Source organism: Rhodnius prolixus, unplaced genomic scaffold, assembly GCF_049639745.1.
Source record: "Rhodnius prolixus isolate KJV_2025 unplaced genomic scaffold, Rpr scaffold_11, whole genome shotgun sequence".
Lineage (NCBI taxonomy): Eukaryota > Metazoa > Arthropoda > Insecta > Hemiptera > Reduviidae > Rhodnius > Rhodnius prolixus.
Window position 1 is genome coordinate 1628421 of NW_027411625.1, and position 20186 is coordinate 1648606.

At 37.3% G+C, this 20186-nt stretch overlaps 1 protein-coding gene and 1 long non-coding RNA gene across 2 annotated transcripts in view; one reads left to right on the forward strand and one right to left on the reverse strand.

Annotated features, from left to right (window-relative positions):
- The window catches only part of LOC141459559 (neurotrimin-like), a 223193-nt gene that overhangs the window by 21991 nt on the left and 181016 nt on the right, over positions 1 to 20186 (reverse strand). The window contains exon 4 of the mRNA XM_074138773.1: positions 11390 to 11517. Within this exon, the coding sequence (XP_073994874.1) occupies positions 11390 to 11517 (128 nt within the window). The remainder of the gene's footprint in view (positions 1 to 11389; positions 11518 to 20186) is intronic.
- Positions 7523 to 9722, forward strand: LOC141459560 (uncharacterized). Its single transcript, XR_012461511.1, has 3 exons — positions 7523 to 7615; positions 7694 to 8345; positions 8386 to 9722. It is a non-coding gene; the product is annotated as an uncharacterized lncRNA (long non-coding RNA).

A 20186-nucleotide genomic window follows, 5' to 3' on the forward strand; every position in this document is an offset into this window, starting at 1 on the left:
TGGTCCCTTCGGGTATATTGTCGAAGCCGATATTGAGTATCCGGCCGAGTTGCACGAACTGCACAACGATTTCCCCCTTCTCCCGGAGAATAGGGTGCCTCCGGGACAGGTTAACAAGAAATTGTTGGCTCCATTGACCAACAGGGAGAAATACGTTGTTCACTTCGTCAACTTGAGGCAGGCCATGGGTTTAGGTCTGCGGTTGGTACGCGTACATAGAGCGCTGCGATTCAGGCAGTCCCGTTGGCTTCGCCCTTACATCGACCTCAACACCCAAATGAGACAACAGGCGACCAACGACTTTGACAAAGACTTCTACAAACTAATGAACAACGCAGTATTTGGCAAATTCATGGAGGACGTACGAAAACGAACAAAAATAGAACTGGTAACTGACGAACGTAGAATACGGAAACTAATAGCGAAACCTACTTTTAAAGACAGGACGATCTACTCAGAGACGCTGACTGCTGTACATCTGGACTTTGAACAGATCACGATGAACAAACCAATCTATGTTTGGATGGCCATTCTTGATCTGTCCAAAGTCCGGATGTATGACTTTCACTACAGTACAATGCTGACAAAATACGGACCTGACAAACTAAAATTGTTATATACAGACACTGACAGCCTCATGTACTTAGTAAAGACGAAAGACTTTTACGAGGACATAACTACAATGATGGACGAATTTGACACCAGCGACTACCCAGACGGACATCCATGTAAGAGCAACAGAAATAAGAAGGTGTTGGGGAAGTTCAAGGATGAAGCCAGTGGAGAGCCTGTCTCTGAATTCGTGGGCCTCCGCGCAAAGATGTACGCAGTACGCATCCGCGGCCTAGAGAAGAAGCGGGCGAAAGGGATAAAGAAGGCAGCCGTAGATAAAAAAATCACCTTTGATGATTATATGGCTGCCCTGTTCGAGGGAAAAGAGTTTACAACCACGTTTAGAACAATAATTTCTAAAGAACATAAACTCTTTTCCGTCGAACAGAGAAAAGTATCCCTTTCGCCCCACGACGACAAACGCCATCTAGTCGATCGTGTACATACTCTCGCCCATGGCCACTTTACCATAGCGGACTTGCCTGTGTAAAGTTGTGGATTTTTTGTAAATATATATTTCATATACTATGTACATGGTTACCTTGTTTAGAGTAGGTCTTTTTTTTTTGTTCTAGTCAATCTTTATTTATTAATTTTTTTTTAAACGTATTTTTGTAAATATTTTTTTTCCATATATTATTATTTTTTGTAAATATTTTTTCTATTTATTATTAGTATTTAGTATTAAGTTTTTTCTAATTAATAGTTTATTAAAATAAAAAAAAAAATAAAAAAATTAATAAATAAAAAAAGGTGGTGGGTATTAGTTTAAGTTATTTTATTTTATGTAAATAGGATGTGTGAATGATGGTGGCGGGTGTGTGTGAATGCAATGTAGATAGATTTCCTATGCCATGTACATAGCTTAGTTATATATATATATACAGAAGCGAGAGAGCGTTCCTTATTAGTTCCCATCATGCGCTTGATAAAGCAACATCACACCCTCTCCGTGCAAAATCTTGACGACAGGGCCTCTTCCAAGAAATGCTCCAAACACGGTCAGCTTTTCCCAGATTCCATTAGATGTTTAATAAGTGGGCCGTCCAATTGTGGGAAAACTAACCTGATGTTGAGCTTAATATACGATCCAAAGGGGTTGAGATATGAAAATATATATTTGTTTGCAAAGTCATTACAACAGCCCAAGTACCGGAAGTTAGCTCAAATTTTAGAACCTTTAAAAGATATTGGGTACTTTGAATTTGAAGACAATTCTCAAGTTCCCCCACCTAAAGAGGCCCTGCCAAATTCAATAATTATTTTCGATGATATAGCATGTGACAAGCAAGATAATGTAAGAGCCTATTTTTGTATGGGGCGCCACAGTGGAGTTGATATATTTTATCTAAGTCAAAGTTATACTAGAGTTCCTAAGCACCTAGTGAGAGAAAATGCAAATTTCCTAATACTCTTTCGGCAAGATGAATTAAATTTGAGAAGAATTTACGATGACCATATCAATTCCGACATGGAATTCAAAACTTTTAGAAAAATTTGCCACTGGTGTTGGAAAGAAAATAGATATGGTTTTCTAGTGTTGGACAAAGATAGACAGATTACTGAGGGAAGGTATCGAAAAGGTTTCGAAGCCTATATAATACCTTAACTATGTACTTGAAGATCATTGTTCATTGAGCCATGGAGGGGTCAACTAGTGACGTTGTTATGCGTGAAATAATGGAAACCAGAAAGGCGATTCAAGAAAAGTGTAATATATTGAAGAGGAACAGAGAAGAGACCGATGAATATTTGAAAATGAAATATCAACCTTTATTGAGTCCATTGAAAGCATTGGTGGAAAAGCAGGAAAAGCCACCACTTGAATTAAAACAATCTCCTAAACCGGAAGTAGCTACTTGTGAAACACCCCTTCCACCTCCAAAGAGACTAAAATTTCTGAGGCTGGAATCGGCTACTACACCACCGTCAAGATTATCAAAGACATGGCATGAAGAACTTTCAACCCCAAAGCGACCGGAAGTTCTAAAGTTATCTTCTTCTGCTTCTGCTGAAGCAACCAGCCCGCTTCAAGAGGTACGAGAACAAGCACAAACTCCCGAAGGGAAGGAAATTTCAGCAAAATATTTGAAGGAAGTTGGAGAAATGTCCTCAAAATATATCAAAAAATTTATTAAAAATGAGACCAAGGACTTGGATATGATATATGGTGTAGTTTATGACGGCCGGAGATTTAGTATTGGTGACTCAGTGGTCTCCATCAGCAAAGATATTCTATCCGTTGGTGATAATACCTATTTCGGCACGCCAGGTCTTTTCGAGTTATTATTCTTGACAAATCCAAACTTGTCTATGGTGAAAAAGACGGATTATATCAATTATAAGAGCATACTGCAACAGACGAACGCTCATAGAGAAGGGCACAGCCCTTCCGGACCAATTAAAGTTCTGAACACAAACATGAAATACAAGAATGTGATTTCAAAATTGTTTTCAACAAAAAGAGGTGCCGGATATGTAGATCCTAACATGCTTGTAGATCGATTAAGAAGGTTACTTGGCACCAACAATGCCAGCGCGGAAATAAAAAGTATTGAAGCCCAGCTGAGAGATGGAGGTATAATAGCGTAGTGTGGACATGAACAAGCTTCATTTCATCATGGCCTCTGTTAAGGAACAGATTGTAAACGAGTTGCATAGACCAGCAAGAAGAGTGTTCAAGAGAAGAGCAGTTCTTCTAAAGGGCTTAGATGACCTATGGCAAGCCGACCTGGTGGAACTAATACCCTACGCTAGATTCAATAAAGGTCATAAATATCTGTTGACCGTGATTGATTGTTTCTCCAAATATGCATGGGCGATCCCTCTGAAGAATAAGTCAGCCCTGGAAGTGAGTCAAGCATTCGAGAAAGTATTAGCCGATCGGAAGCCAAACAATTTGCAAACGGATAATGGAAAAGAGTTTTACAACAAGATATTTGGCAAGCTGATGAACGTGAACGGTATAAATCACTACTCTACCTATAGTAACTTAAAAGCTTCAATAGTGGAGAGATTCAATCGTACTCTGAAAGCGGCAATGTGGAAAAAATTTAGTCTCCAAGGATCGTACGAATGGCTAACCGGCATTAAATCGCTAGTGAACAAATATAATAACACTAAACACAGAACTATCAAAATGACGCCGGCTTCAGTACGGGGAAAAGAAATAGAAGAACAGCTGTTACGTGAAGTATATGCGAAGAAAACTTTGAAAAATGCCAGCATTCCCAAGTTCAAAGCTGGTGATCATGTACGCATATCCAAATATAAAGCGCAATTTGCTAAAGGCTACTGCCCTTCATGGTCTACAGAAATATTTAAAGTTGCTGAAGTGAAAAATACCATACCGGTCACCTATCATCTGAAAGATTGTAAGGGGCAAATGATTGCTGGAGGTTTCTATCAAGAGGAACTGCAGCTGGCCAAACATCCCGACAGTTACCTAGTGGAGAAGGTTATTAAACGGAAAGGAGATAAAATTTTGGTGAAATGGTTGGGCTTAGATAATTCACACAACAGTTGGGAGAATGTTAAAAATGTTCATATATAAAGCCAGAAAAAAGTAACAACGATTTAGTTTATCATGAGACGTGCTAAAGATAAGAAGAAAAAGAAGAGAATCATCCCCACTCCTAGACGGATGGGTGGCAAATCTTCAAAATTGAGTGGAAAAGCTAAACGAATGCTGGATACGCTACCTCGCCTGCGGTTAAGTAATTTTGATCTAATTAAGTTGGCGAAATCAAATAAAATTCCTCATTTCAGAGAAGTATTCATGATTGATGAATTTCCAAAGAAACCATGGAAAAATGAACGAGCCATTTTTAATTTGGATAGCAGTGTTGGCAGTGGTACTCACTGGGTTTGTTATAAGAAGAGAGGAGAATATGTTCAATTCTTCGATAGCAGTGGTGCCAATCCCCCTGCTGAATTTGTCCGATATGTAAAGGGAAGTCGAATTTCATGGAACCGGAAGCAGTATCAGAAAGTTGGCACTAACAACTGCGGTCAGCTTTGTCTACTCTTCCTGCTGGATGTCTTATAAAAGAGAGGCTCACAACTGAAGTTGGCCATTTGATCACTAGACGGAGATGGGGTTAGACTTTAGAAGAGGCGATAAAAGGACAGTTGCGGAGAAAAAGAGCATCATTCCAGTGAGAACAGTTGCCGAGCGAACATCGCTGACCAACAGCAGTATTCGATTTCTTCAGGCTGCAGGTTACTACGTTCTATCATCATCATGGAAGTGTTAGATTTGGAAGAGAAATGTCAGTTTGACAATTCAATCGAGTGCATAGAATTGCATTCCCATCACCCATATGCTTCTTCAAAACTACTGCCAGGCGATGAAATACGCATTAGTGTACAACATCAAGATCTATATACGCTACCTAGTCAAAGTTTGCTCTACTTGGAAGGCAAGTTTTTAAAGGAAGACGGCTCTGCAGTTCCTGTTTCATCCAAATTGACCAATAATGCTTTTGCATTTCTATTTGATGAAATAAGATACGAACTAAGTGGAGTTGAAATAGATCGAGTAAAAAACCCAGGAATAGCTTGTACACTTAAAGGGTTGGCTTCGCTTAAGGCAGGCTGTCAGTATATTACAAACTGGGGCTGGTGCTATCCTCAAAGCGATGCTCTCAACATCACTTCAGCAGAAGGATGTTTTAATTTATGCATTCCGCTGTCATCGCTACTGGGATTTTGTGAAGATTATCAGAAAATTGTGATTAATGTTAAACAAGAATTGATACTTGTTAGAAGCAGACAAGATGGAAATGCCTATAAATTCAACAGATTGAATGAAGAACAAGCGGTGGAGAGGTGTAAAATTGAAATGGTGAAGCTTTGCTGGATGCTGCCCTATGTAACAGTCAACGAACATCAGAGATTGGCTCTTATGCGTCATCTTAAATCTGCTAAGGTATTTGCTCTAAGTTTTAGAAGTTGGGAACTCTATGATTACCCTTTGTTGCCGGCCACTCAGAGGCAAATCTGGTCAGTAAAGACATCTAGTCAAATGGAAAAGCCCCGATATATCATTCTAGCTTTTCAAACCGGACGTGCTAATAATGTGGAAAGCAACGCTAGTCACTTTGACCACTGTTCTATTTCAAATGTAAAACTTTATCTTAATTGTAAAGCTTTCCCATACGGCGATTTGAATGTAGATTTTTCCTCTAACCGTTTTGCCATTCTATATCATATGTATGCTTCCTTTCAAATGTCATATTATGGAGAACAAATGTATCCTCTAAGTTCTTTACAAAATTTTAAAGAGAAAACACCCTTAATTGTAATAGATTGTTCTAAACAGTGTGAATCTATCAAATGTGGCCCGGTAGATGTTAGATTGGAATTTGAATCAAAAGAAATGTTCCCGCCCAACACCACTGCCTATTGTCTTATTATTCACGACAGGGTGGTAGAATATAATCCTTTGACAGGTATTGTACGTCGTATGGTATAAGAAGGCTTGAAGAGCTAGTTCAGTGTTCAGTATGGCTCAAACAGGCGTGCTGATAGCTGACTTCCAGTGCTTTGTAGACAGTGTAGGAGGTTATATTGTTAAAGAGCTTTCTCTATTAGACTATAATTTTCAATCAGTCAGACACTGGATATTCAAGCCACCTGCCCAACATAAACAATGTGAAAAAAGTAGAAGAACCAATTATTGGTTAGAAAATTATTATCATAAAATTAAATGGAATGACGGGGATATTGAATATGAAATGATTAGAGATATTTTCAAGTTTATTGATTGTAATTATAAATTTGTGTTTGTTAAGGGTTATGAAAAGAAAAGATTTCTTTTGCAAAATCTGTACAGTTGTTGTGTAATTAATTTAGAAGATTATGACTGTCCAAAACTTGATTCATTAGAAACAGCAGGAAATCAGTGTATTATACACAATACTTGTAAAGAGAAATGTACGCAATATCGAATTAAAGCCATCAATTGCTGGCTCAACAGTAAATTTGGTTGGAATGAGACGGAAATATTTTTGCCTTGAAGAACGAATGTGGTCACTGGCGAATGCATTGAGTTGCACACAAACCTGAATGTTGGTCACTGGCGGGGTGTAAAATCCCCGTAAACCATGAATGGATTTGTGCAGATTCTGTACAATGTATGAATGCGATTGATGCAAGGCAGATAAAATTCCAACAACCATTAAAATAAACTGATTCGATAGCAAAACATTTCTTATTTATTTCACTTTATTGTACTAATTAGAAATTAAATATTTTATTTGTATTTGAAGTTGATTTTTAAGTTTTTATATTTTTCTGTAGATATGTATCTTTTTAAGTTTTATTTCAATATATGTATTAAATTAAATTATTGCTTTATTTTTTCAATTATTCCTTTTATTATTATAAAATTATTTAAAAAAATAAAACAAAAATAAAACAAAAAAAAACAATCTTCCTCGATGACCTCCACCTTGACGTGGTGAGGAAGCTTAAGGCGGAAGCCGAACTAAGAGGGGCGCATATACAAAATTTATTTAGTTAAAAAAAAAAAAAGAAAAAACTAAGCTGCAGCTTGTGCTCGTTGAGGATATGACAATGGTATGAGTCATCATTATTTTTCCTTGCCTGTTCAAACATGTTGTGCAAGCGTGTTAACATTTTTTAAAAAGTAAGTTTTTAAGTCTCCAAAACATTCAAAGTTTTATTATTTATAAAGCAATAAAAGCTAATAAGGGCAAAGTTCAGTTTCAAAAATATTGTTTTTTTCTAAGAAACATATATAAAGTTAACGGACAGGTTGAGTCCTGCATCAAAGGTGGGAGGTATGATTCACCTTAGAGAGAGAGAGAGAGACACTTGCAAGAGAGAGAGAGGGAAGACAAGCACGCAATTCTATTGGCTAACTATAAGTGACGTCATAGAGTGGGGGGGGACATCCGTAACGGTAGAGTAGTGAAGCTTGTAAGGTAATTCGTCATTCGTTGCCCACAGCTCGAGAGGTTAACTTCATACTTCAAAGGTAAGTAATAATACTTTTTTTTAAAGAAACAATATATTGATAATGATGTGATACTTTCATATAATATTCTTCTTTTAGATGTCTAAGTTGGCAAGCTTTTTGAATGATGTGAATACAAGGTCTGTGGGCATTGGCAAATTATCAGATCTAAGAACCGGATACTCATACGAAGTGAAGCAATTCGAAAGAATCAACACTAAATTTGGAGATGCCATCGTTGCCCATTTACATTATATTGGCCCGACAATGGACTACCCAACGAGGATCTTCCTTCCACGCAGATTTGCGGCAGTGATAACTGATGAAATGGTGGAAGATTACCAACAATCAAAGAAAAAACTGTTAATAATGTACAAAGGCTTTAATAATGGAAGATATGACATAGAATTTAAATAAAATTTATACTGTGAAATAAATGTTATTATTTTACTTGTATATTTCCGTTAAATAAAAATAAAATGTTTTAATTAATGTTTGTTCATTCTTATTTTTACTTTATACACTTATAAATAAAGAAAAGTTAATTAAAACTTATTTATATTTTATTAATAAGTTCAAAGTTCAATTTACTTTTAACTTCATAATAACAAAAAAAAAAACGGTTAAAGCGAAAGAGGCAGCTGGCTACATGTCCGGACTTGTTGGAGCATGTTCAGGTAATCACACATAACAAAAAAAACGGTTAAAGCGAATGAGGCAGCTGGCTACATGTCCAGACTTGTTGGAGCATGTTCAGGTAATCACACATATTGAGACTACACCGATGATAGGTTCATACAGGTTTGTATAGTTGGTAAACGGAAATAATAATAAGATATATGAAAGTTCAAAGTTCAATTTACTTTTAACTTCATAATAACAAAAAAAAAAACGGTTAAAGCGAAAGAGGCAGCTGGCTACATGTCCGGACTTGTTGGAGCATGTTCAGGTAATCACACATAACAAAAAAAACGGTTAAAGCGAATGAGGCAGCTGGCTACATGTCCGGACTTGTTGGAGCATGTTCAGGTAATCACACATATTGAGACTACACCGATGATATGTTCATACAGGTTTGTATAGTTGGTAAACGGAAATAATAATAAGATATATGAAAGTTCAAAGTTCAATTTACTTTTAACTTCATAATAACAAAAAAAAAAAACGGTTAAAGCGAAAGAGGCAGCTGGCTACATGTCCAGACTTGTTGGAGCATGTTTGTGCTCGTTGAGGATATGACAATGGTATGAGTCATCATTATTTTTACTTGCCTGTTCAAACAGCTGGCTACATGTCCAGACTTGTTGGAGCATGTTCAGCTATGTTGGCATATATATAAATTAACAGGTATGATAAAAGATGTGGAAGGGAAAGGGGGTGGCTTGCTACAGAGACCTGTCCAGAGAGGTAATCATTTGGAAAAAAAGATGCAATTCTATTGGCTAGTTAGAGTGTGACGTATTTGTGGTGGGGGGTTAATGCTAGTATCGCAGTCCAAGTGTCAGTTCGGGTTTAGTTTTCAGTGAGTGTAGGTCGCGTCATCAGCAACGGAAGCAGTCCAGGTGGAGGGGGTAAGTAAATAATTTTTCTATTACCTAAAGTGAGGTTATCCATTTTTATTTAAGTTGAATATTTTTGTGATAGTGGGGGTAATTTAAATAAAAAAAAAAAAAAATTCTTGGTGAGGGGGTTAGATTTTTTAAAAAATAATTCCAAGTTAAAACATAAGAGAACATTCAAAACTAGAGTAAGCGAGACTACCACTGTGGCCGACTGGTGCAGATGACGTGTCTATCAGTACGAAGGTTGTAGGATCGAATCCCAGGTAAGTAAAAATAATTAAAAAAAAAAATCCCCTCCTGTCTATCAATGGGCGAGGGGGGTGGAGGTATGAGGTCCGCCATCTTGTGGTCATCAGCTGGTACGAGGTCGGCCATCTTGTGTACTACAGCTGTTAGAAGAGACGCCATCTTGTAGGAGGAGCTTAAGAGGCCAACGAATACGACGACCTAGAGGTGGTGGGGGTAAAGGTAGGTGTCATGTGATAGGAGTAGGGCTTGGGTGGGGGTAAAGGGATGTCGTCGAATACGCTGATTGGTCTATTAAGAAGGGTGGGGGTAGGAGTGGGGGTAAAAGAGGTGTCATCGAATTCGCTGATTGGTCGATTTAAAGGGTGGAGTGGGGGAAGGGGCGTGGCCTAAAGCCCTCGTCGAGTTCGATGATTGGTCAATAAGGTGGGGTGGGGGTAGGGGGCGTGGCTTAAACCCTCGTCGAAATCGATGATTGGTCAATAAGGAGGGGTGGGGGTAGGGGTGGGGGAAGGGGTGGGAGGGGAGGGGATGGCCGCCATTTTGTATTTTAGGTGCGCCAGAACCGCCAAATCCTCTCTACTGTCGATGAGGATTATTCCTTGCGAATCCCAAAAGACAGTCGCCATAATCTTTCCGGCCGAAGGAACGGTCTTCGCCTTTTTTGGCGCTGATTCCCCCTTGGTAACCCATTGTTTAGATTGTTCTTTGGTCTCAGGAGTGTAGTGATGTATCCATGTTTCATCCACAGTCGACGCTTAAAGTCCTGCGGATTCTTCTGGAACAGCTGCAAACCGTCCTTGCAACACTTCACACGATTTCGTTTTTGGTCAAGCGTGAGCAATCGCGGCACCCATCTTGCGGATAGCTTTGTCATGTCCAAATGTTGATGCAAAATATTATGTACCCGTTCATTCGAGATGCCCACAGCACTAGCAATCTCACGCACCTTCACTCTTCTGTCATCCATCACCGTATCATGGATTTTATCAATGATTTCTGGAGTAGTAACCTCAACAGGGCGTCCAGAACGTTCAGCGTCACTTGTGCCCATATGGCCACTCCGAAAATTTTGAAACCACTTATAAACTGTTCTAATCGAAGGTGCAGAGTCACCATAATGTTTATCAATAGTCTCCTGAGGCGTTTTGCCTTTCATAAAGTAGTGTTTAATCAACACACGAAATTCTTTTTCGTCCATTTTTTGAAAATCACTCGACTTCCTCGATTCAAACGAATGCCAAACACAAAGAAATAGACCGATCTGGCTGAAACTTGGTGTGTGTTCTCCCAAGAGATGCTACTAACTAAACATAACCTCGATACGCGCCAGTGGTGCTATCTCTCTGACTTTGCACGGACTTTTCAAACGACCCTCGTATAGATGCATATCGTACTAGAAACTGGAGCAAATAGGTTTCAAAGGTATCTTGCTAGTTAATTAAGAAGGGATAGAGCTACCTGAGAGTTTGGGATAGACCTGTCTTAATTTAAGTGAGGTTTGTGAAGTCCTGGTTAATCTTGTGCCGAGTTTAAAGGAAGCTAAAATTATTGCGAAAATAAAATTGCCGCTTATTGGTAACAAGACCAACATTTTTAATTAAAACTTTCTTTGTTAAACAAACTAGCGAAATTGTCCGTAAGTTTAATTTTACTAGAATGATTGACGATGTACTTGTTAATAATATGAATAATTAAACATTTAAATAAATACATACAATACTGTTTGAACTAAACTCTTAATCTGAATACGTGGAGAAACCAATTTGACGTTAGCCTAATGATTGTTATTCTATACTATTCTTCCAGGGGCTAATGTCCAAAAACCTATACGTGTCGCATCTGTTTTTGTATAGAACAAAAATTTCATTAAAAGTGGTTCAGGGAGATAGAAGCGGCAGCTATTTCGCGAAAGAAATAATTTTGACTCTTTTTGTTTAAAAGGCTCCTGAGGCCCATTTATTAAACCAATTTAAAAATGACCTACCTTATCGTGGTGATACCAGAATATGTAAGCCGGTGGCTCGGTTCCATAGTTTATGGAACAGGTTAAGTTTATGGTGCTGCCATGCTCAATATGCACGTCTGATGTCCCATGGATTACCGCAGACGGCACTGCAACACAAAAGAAGTCATTCCATTGCATTAAAAACAAACAAACAAACAAAATGCAATCAACATCTCAGTGGCGGCTGTTACCTAAAAAATCTGGGTATTGCAACCATAAGACTAAAAACATAAAAATATGTTTAATCTTCAAAACTTATATTATTCTTATTCGAAACCCAAGCTTGTGTCTAGATCACGTCAACTTAAAATGAAAAAACAAAAACACTTTTCAATCAGTTATTTAAGAATAAAGTAAAAAAGAAACCTTTAATATCACTCAAACAAAATTAAGTAAATATAAATTTAATTTTCAATCTAAACTAGAAATCAGTCTAGTTTAACATTAAAAATTAAACAATAATCAATCTAAATAATAATAATAATTTTCTTTATTAATTAATATTTACATTTATATTTATAAATAACATAAAATTAAAAAATTACTTACAAAAGAAAATAACTACATATACGAGTACAGGGTGATCCATTTAAAACACACCAATCGCTAATAACTTTTTAGGAAAGCGGAATTTCGAAAAAACGCACGAAGTAAGCTATATATTTTTTTGGTCTAGTTTACAAATGTTTTACCCCCGACTCTGTATCTTTATTTTTGGTGGAGTTAGGGCCAAAAACCCGATTGGGGTATCATAAGGACCACTGGTTTTGGCAATGATTATGAAAACTACATAAAAAATTGTGAAAAATGACGTTAATGCCGTTTTGATATTCCTAAAATTAGTCGAGATATTTAAGATCAAAGTTACAATTTTATCTATTCGTGAACGATTTTCGATATTAATTTTCCACCACAAATACACGTTTTGGGAGGTCCTCTGGCTGCAAAAAATGTTATTGGTGACGCAAATAACAATAAGAATAATTGGAGATTTTAAAAAATGTAGTGTAATGTAATGGTTGTGGGTGAATCAGGATAAATTTGTTTTATCATCAAATAAAAGCAACCATCACGTCATTTTAATGTACTCCGTATGCAAGACTTCTTGAACTGTGATTACGGCCAGGTTGCTGGTCTAATGATCAAGAGCGTGGCTTTTTAAGTGAGAGATCACCAGTTCGAATCCCGTGTATGGAAGTTATTCATAATACTTTTTTAATAAAATGTAATCATACGAGGGATTCGAACTGGGGACCTCCCACTTACAAAACCACGCTCTAGACCACTAGACCAACACCCACTCCTCCCTGGCAAGATATTCTTACCGCAATCATAGGTCATGAAGTCAGGGTACATTAAAATGATGTGATGCTTGCTTTTATTTGATGATAAAACAAATTTATCCTGATTCACCCACAACCATTACATTACACTTCATATTTTAAAATCTTTAATTATTACTATTTTTGTTCTTTGCGTTACAAATAACATTTTTGTAATCAGAGGACCTCCCAAAACGTGTATTTCTGGTGGAAAATTAATATTGAAAACCGTTCACGAGTTGATAAAATTGTAACTTTGTTCTTAAATATCTCGACAAATATTAGAGATATCGAAACGGGGTTAACGTTATTTTTCACAATTTTTTATGTAGTTTTCATAATCATTGCCAAAACCAGTGGTTCTTATGAAATCTCAATTGGGTTTTTGACCGTAACTCCGCCAAAAATAAAGATACAGCGTCGGGGGTGAAAAATTTGTAAACTAGACCAAAAAAAGCATATAGTTTACTTCGTGAGTTTTTTCGAAATTCCGCTTTCCTAAAACGTTATTAGCGATTGGTGCGTTTTAAATGGATCACCCTGTATGTACTAGTATGCTACTTTTCAACTAAAGACTTATTTCTTGGTTTCTTGGACCGTCAGAGTGATGTCTTGTTATAAATACATAAATATTCTATTGAAAATAATTATAAAGGAGCTGAAAACAAATAAAGGAAACGAAACTGAAATTAAAGAAAAACAATACAAGTTCTGATTACAAATTACTAAACAAGTTCTGATTTAAATTTATAGAAAACAAAATTGAAGTTTTTGTACCAAAGGACTCCAAATCTATAGACATTATTTTAAATTAAACTAAGCCCTAAGTTGATAAGCATGCTTACAATATTTTATTAAACATTTTCAATCTTTCCCGTTAATATACTCAAGCATCTCACTAGCGGCTAGAAAATATTTATTAAAATGCAGTCCTTTCTTACTTCGTTACTAGGCTGACAGGTAAAAAGTGAGATAAGTCCTCGTTTTCAGTATAGCCACACATCTCACACTTTTGTACAATCAGTCTTAAAATGTTTATAATTCAGATTCAATACGAGGGTCGTTTGAAAAGTTCGTGCAAAGTCAGAGAGATAGCACTACTGGCGCGTATCGAGGTTATGTTTAGTTAGTAGCATCTCTCGGAAGAACACACACCAAGTTTCAGCCAGATCGGTCTATTTCTTTGTGTTTGGCATTCGTTTGAATCGAGGAAGTCGAGAGATTTTCAAAAAATGGACGAAAAAGAATTTCGTGTGTTGATTAAACACTACTTTATGAAAGGCAAAACGCCTCAGGAGACTAAAGAGAAGCTTGATAAACATTATGGTGACTCTGCACCTTCGATTAGAACAGTTTATAAGTGGATTCAAAATTTTCGGAGTGGCCATATGGGCACAAGTGACGCTGAACGTTCTGGACGCCCTGTTGAGGTTACTACTCCAGAAATCATTGATAAAATCCATGATATGGTGATGGATGACAGAAGAGTGAAGGTGCATGAGATTGCTAGTGCTGTGGGCATCTCGAATGAACGGGTACATAATATTTTGCATCAACATTTGGACATGACAAAGCTATCCGCAAGATGGGTGCCGCGATTGCTCACGCTTGACCAAAAATGAAATCGTGTGAAGTGTTGCAAGGACTTTAAGCGTCGTTTCGTCACTGTGGATGAAACATGGATACATCACTACACTCCTGAGACCAAAGAACAATCTAAACAATGGGTTACCAAGGGGGAATCTGCGCCAAAAAAGGCGAAGACCGTTCCTTCGGCCGGAAAGATTATGGCGACTGTCTTTAGGGATTCGCAAGGAATAATCCTCATCGACTATCTGGAAAAGGGTAAAACTATTACAGGTGCATATTATTCATCGTTATTGGACCGTTTGAAAACCGAGCTGCAAGAAAAACGCCCACGATTGGCCCACAAAAAAGTCCTTTTCCATCACGACAACGCACCAGCTCACACCTCAGCAGTTGTGGTCGCAAAATTAATGGAAATAGGGTTCCAACTCGTTTCGCATCCCCCCTATTCTCCAGACTTGGCTCCCTCGGACTACTATTTGTTCCCCAATATGAAAAAAAGGCTGGCGGGAAAAAGATTTTATTCAAACGAGGAGGTGATTGCAGAAACGAATGGCTATTTTTCAGACTTGGACAAATCCTATTATTCGGAAGGGATCAACAAACTAGAGCAGCGTTGGACGAAGTGTATAAGCCTAAAAGGAGACTATGTTGAAAAATAAAAAAGGTTTACCCCCAAAGAATTAAGTAGTTTTTATTTTTGCACGGACTTTTCAAACGACCCTCGTAAATCTCCTCCACATTTAAAGATGCAACCAATACTATCTAATGGCAATGAGGAATTATATAGGTAATGGTTATTTAATTTAAATTCTAGTTCTCTATGCAGAAAGAGAACTATTCCAGTCTTTTTTGGTGCAAAGTTAGAAATGCATGCAACGTAAGTTTTTTTCTTAAATAATTGGTTCTTTACTTTTGCATTTAAAGCAACATTTACTGCCATCCTAACCCACTCTGCGGCAACACAGCCTCCTATGATCCTTCTATTCCCTACAGACCCAAAATAATAAAATATCCTTCTCTAAAATAACTTTTCTCCTCTAGCTGTTTTATCCTTCCCATCCTAAGCTTTCCTTTATACTGTGTAATGAAGGTTGTTATGTAATTTCACATTAGCACTTCTTGTTAGTAATTATTGTACATATTTATCTATCTATTTATCTAAAGTAATATTTAGTATTATGAATAAAGCTAGAGACATATTTCATATACATATATAAAGGCGCCACAGTAGCCGAGCGGGTTAGAGGCGAGACCTATAAAGCTAATATGTATTGTGGTACTGGGTTCGATTCCCCGGTTTCTGAACCTTGAATTTTATTCAATGATTAATAAAAGAAATTTGCAGTAAAGTATATTTTGCTTGTTGCCTCCGTCGACGACCCCTAATTTGGTAGTTGGAACGTAAAGTCCACTTGAAAATATAGGCATTACATAAAATGGTTGCGATAACGCAATATTTATACTCTATGACAGGTCTCCTACTTTAATTGGTGTTAAAGCTGGACTATAACTAAGTACACACATAGGGGCACAGGCGGTTACAAATAAAAGTTACCAAATAACAAGCAATAAAATGTAATTTTAAAGAAACCCACCAGGGATATCTTGTCAGGCTTGTACTAAGCATTTGTAGAACATTCAAAAATTTAAAATGTACACTCATATTTCAGTGTAGAGTAAAAAACATGGCCACTTAATTTTATCTATTCATGTATTAATTGCTATTGTTATATTTACCATGTTTATGTTGGGAAAAAAACAACAACCATTTTGTACAATTTACCTATTTTTTTTCTTTGCTAGAGGAAATAAAAAATTAAGGTAGTCGTTAAAAATGAATACAAACAAGGTGTTCTACCAGTCTGGTAGCCACTTAAGACTTTAAGATTGGTGAAGAGAGGAAAAGAAAAAGACAAATATTTCTAAAACTAACAAACCCACAAATCTTATTGGTTAAGCACATTTCCACTTAAGTAAAAGACGAATCCAAAAAAAGGTTTGTTAACAAAAAATGATTACCCAGTTTTCCTTATATCCCAAAAAATCGTTAGGGACAAGATTCAATTTTGGAAATGGATGCTTCAATTTTTATGTAGCAAAAATTTCCAGTCAGAAAAATATTCAGCAACCGAAAGTAACATTTAACGTTTAAACTTTTATAAGCCTTTATGGAAATACCTCCTTCAATTGCCTTTAAACTTAAGTATTCATTACATACGTGTGGATCAATAACATTTATTTGAATAATTTATATAGCACATTTTGTTTTTCTCTTTCAAGGGACAAGCTGAGGATGATTTAGGGGCACATTTCTTTTAAAGTGTCATTTAGGTATAAAAGTAAAATGATATCTATTTTTTCAAGCAGGCTTTACGACCAACTATCAAATTATAAGGATATTGGACGGAGGTGATTAGCAATCATACCTTACTATAAATTTATCATTTTAACCACTAAATAAAAATCAAAGGCCTAGACTCCGGGGATCGAACCCATTAACCAACGATACATACGAGGGTCGTTTGAAAAGTCCGTGCAAAGTCAGAGAGATAGCACCACTGGCGCGTATCGAGGTTATGTTTAGTTAGTAGCATCTCTTGGAAGAACACACACCAAGTTTCAGCCAGATCGGACTATTTCATTGTGTTTGGCATTCGTTTGAATCGAGGAAGTCGAGTGATTTTCAAAAAATGGACGAAAAAGAATTTCGTGTGTTGATTAAACACTACTATATGAAAGGCAAAACGCCTCAGGAGACTAAAGAGAAGCTTGATAAACATTATGGTGACTCTGCACCTTCGATTAGATCAGTTTATGAGTGGTTTCAAAATTTTCGGAGTGGTCATATGGGCACAAGTGACGCTGAACGTTCTGGACGCCCTGTTGAGGTTACTACTCCAGAAATCATTGATAAAATCCATGATATGGTGATGGATGACAGAAGAGTGAAGGTGCGTGAGATTGCTAGTGCTGTGGGCATCTCGAATGAACGGGTACATAATATTTTGCATCAACATTTGGACATGACAAAGCTATCCGCAAGATGGGTGCCGCGATTGCTCACGCTTGACCAAAAACGAAATCGTGTGAAGTGTTGCAAGGACGGTTTGCAGCTGTTCCAGAAGAATCCGCAGGACTTTAAGCGTCGTTTCGTCACTGTGGATGAAACATGGATACATCACTACACTCCTGAGACCAAAGAACAATCTAAACAATGGGTTACCAAGGGGGAATCTGCGCCAAAAAAGGCGAAGACCGTTCCTTCGGCCGGAAAGATTATGGCGACTGTCTTTAGGGATTCGCAAGGAATAATCCTCATCGACTATCTGGAAAAGGGTAAAACTATTACAGGTGCATATTATTCATCGTTATTGGACCGTTTGAAAACCGAGCTGCAAGAAAAACGCCCACGATTGGCCCACAAAAAAGTCCTTTTCCATCAAGACAACGCACCAGCTCACACCTCAGCAGTTGTGGTCGCAAAATTAATGGAAATAGGGTTCCAACTCGTTTCACATCCCCCCTATACTCCAGACTTGGCTCCCTCGGACTACTATTTGTTCCCCAATATGAAGAAATGGCTGGCGAGGAAAAGATTTTATTCAAACGAGGAGGTGATTGCAGAAACGAATGGCTAATTTTCAGACTTGGACAAATCCTATTATTCGAAAGGGATCAACAAACTAGAGCAGCGTTGGACGAAGTGTATAAGCCTAAAAGGAGACTATGTTGAAAAATAAAAAAGGTTTACCCCAAAAAATTAAGTAGTTCTTATTTTTGCACGGACTTTTCAAACGACCCTCGTAAGCTTAGACGGTGTGTCCAATCACCCCAGTAGTGGTTGCCCATCAAACTACACAGTTTAGCTGAGAAACTAGATCGAAGCACTATCTATTGGATGTCCGGGGAACTTCCACAAGGCACTACATAACTATTAACGCTACGCGTCACGATTTGTCAGATTCTACACCACACAACTTGAATAAATCTTTGTAGTTATAAGCGACTTTTTTTTTCTTTTTTTTTTTTTTGAAAAGTTGCAAATTAAATTAATACAAATTTTCCAGAAGACAAGTTTTAAGATAATGTAATAACTAAAACTGCAATAGAAAGTCCACATAAGTGTTCAATCCTGGGTTCTTTGATAGAAATATATTCAGTGAAATGACCATATTGATAAATTTTGTGAGCAAATGTAAGCAGAATTACATGTCATAGGCAGTTTTAATAACCAGAAATGTCAATTTGTTCTGTGTCAAGTTGGTCTAAAATAGATGTTATTAACAAAGCCATACAGTGCATGGATTTACTTTTTCGCAAAGCAAACTGCCCTTTGAATAAATAATTTAACCATCTCTTTTGCGCTACTAACAATTTCGATCTTGTCAAATTTTTTAAAAATTTTAGAGTAAAGCACGAGCTTTTCCTTTACTATTTACCATTTCAATTTTTACATTGTTAATTTTACACGAGAAAATTTCATCATTATTTATATTTCAAGAATTACAAGTTATGCGTATATTTAATATACATGTTATGTACTTTTATTTAAAAAAAAAAAAAAAACATTTACATGCGTTTAATTATTTTCTATTAGCTAAGTCAAATAACCCAAGATGTATTTCCAAAAAAATTTAAAAAAAATCCTTTCACATTTACAGGAGCAACAACACATTTTTAGGTTGTAGTGGATTTTGCTATGTTAAGCCATTCCCCTTTAAATCTACAATGCAAATCACCTGTGTAGTGTGAACGGGTATTAAATGTATTGAACAAAATAATTCGAGCTTGAAAAAATGCTTTTATTTTAATGGGATGAAAAAATAACTGCCAATTTCAGTCATATTTTTTATTTTATTATTATGCCGAGCTTTCCAACTAGGGACTAGGTCATCTTCAGGGCTGTGGAACATATTTACGAGGGTCGTTTGAAAAGTCCGTGCAAAAATAAAAACTACTTACTTTTTTGGGGTAAACCTTTTTTATTTTTCAACATAGTCTCCTTTTAGGCTTATACACTTCGTCCAACGCTGCTCTAGTTTGTTGATCCCTTCCGAATAATAGGATTTGTCCAAGTTTGAAAAATAGCCATTCGTTTCTGCAATCACCTCCTCGTATGAATAAAATCTTTTTCCCGCCAGCCATTTCTTCATATTGGGGAACAAATAGTAGTCCGAGGGAGCCAAGTCTGGAGAATAGGGGGGATGTGAAACGAGTTGGAACCCTATTTCCATTAATTTTGCGACCACAACTGCTGAGGTGTGAGCTGGTGCGTTGTCGTGATGGAAAAGGACTTTTTTGTGGGCCAATCGTGGGCGTTTTTCTTGCAGCTCGGTTTTCAAACGGTCCAATAACGATGAATAATATGCACCTGTAATAGTTTTACCCTTTTCCAGATAGTCGATGAGGATTATTCCTTGCGAATCCCAAAAGACAGTCGCCATAATCTTTCCGGCCGAAGGAACGGTCTTCGCCTTTTTTGGCGCTGATTCCCCCTTGGTAACCCATTGTTTAGATTGTTCTTTGGTCTCAGGAGTGTAGTGATGTATCCATGTTTCATCCACAGTGACGAAACGACGCTTAAAGTCCTGCGGATTCTTCTGGAACAGCTGCAAACCGTCCTTGCAACACTTCACACGATTTCGTTTTTGGTCAAGCGTGAGCAATCGCGGCACCCATCTTGCGGATAGCTTTGTCATGTCCAAATGTGCAAAATATTATGTACCCGTTCATTCGAGATGCCCACAGTACTAGCAATCTCACGCACCTTCACTCTTCTGACATCCATCACCATATCGTGGATTTTATCAATGATTTCTGGAGTAGTAACCTCAACAGGGCGTCCAGAACGTTCAGCGTCACTT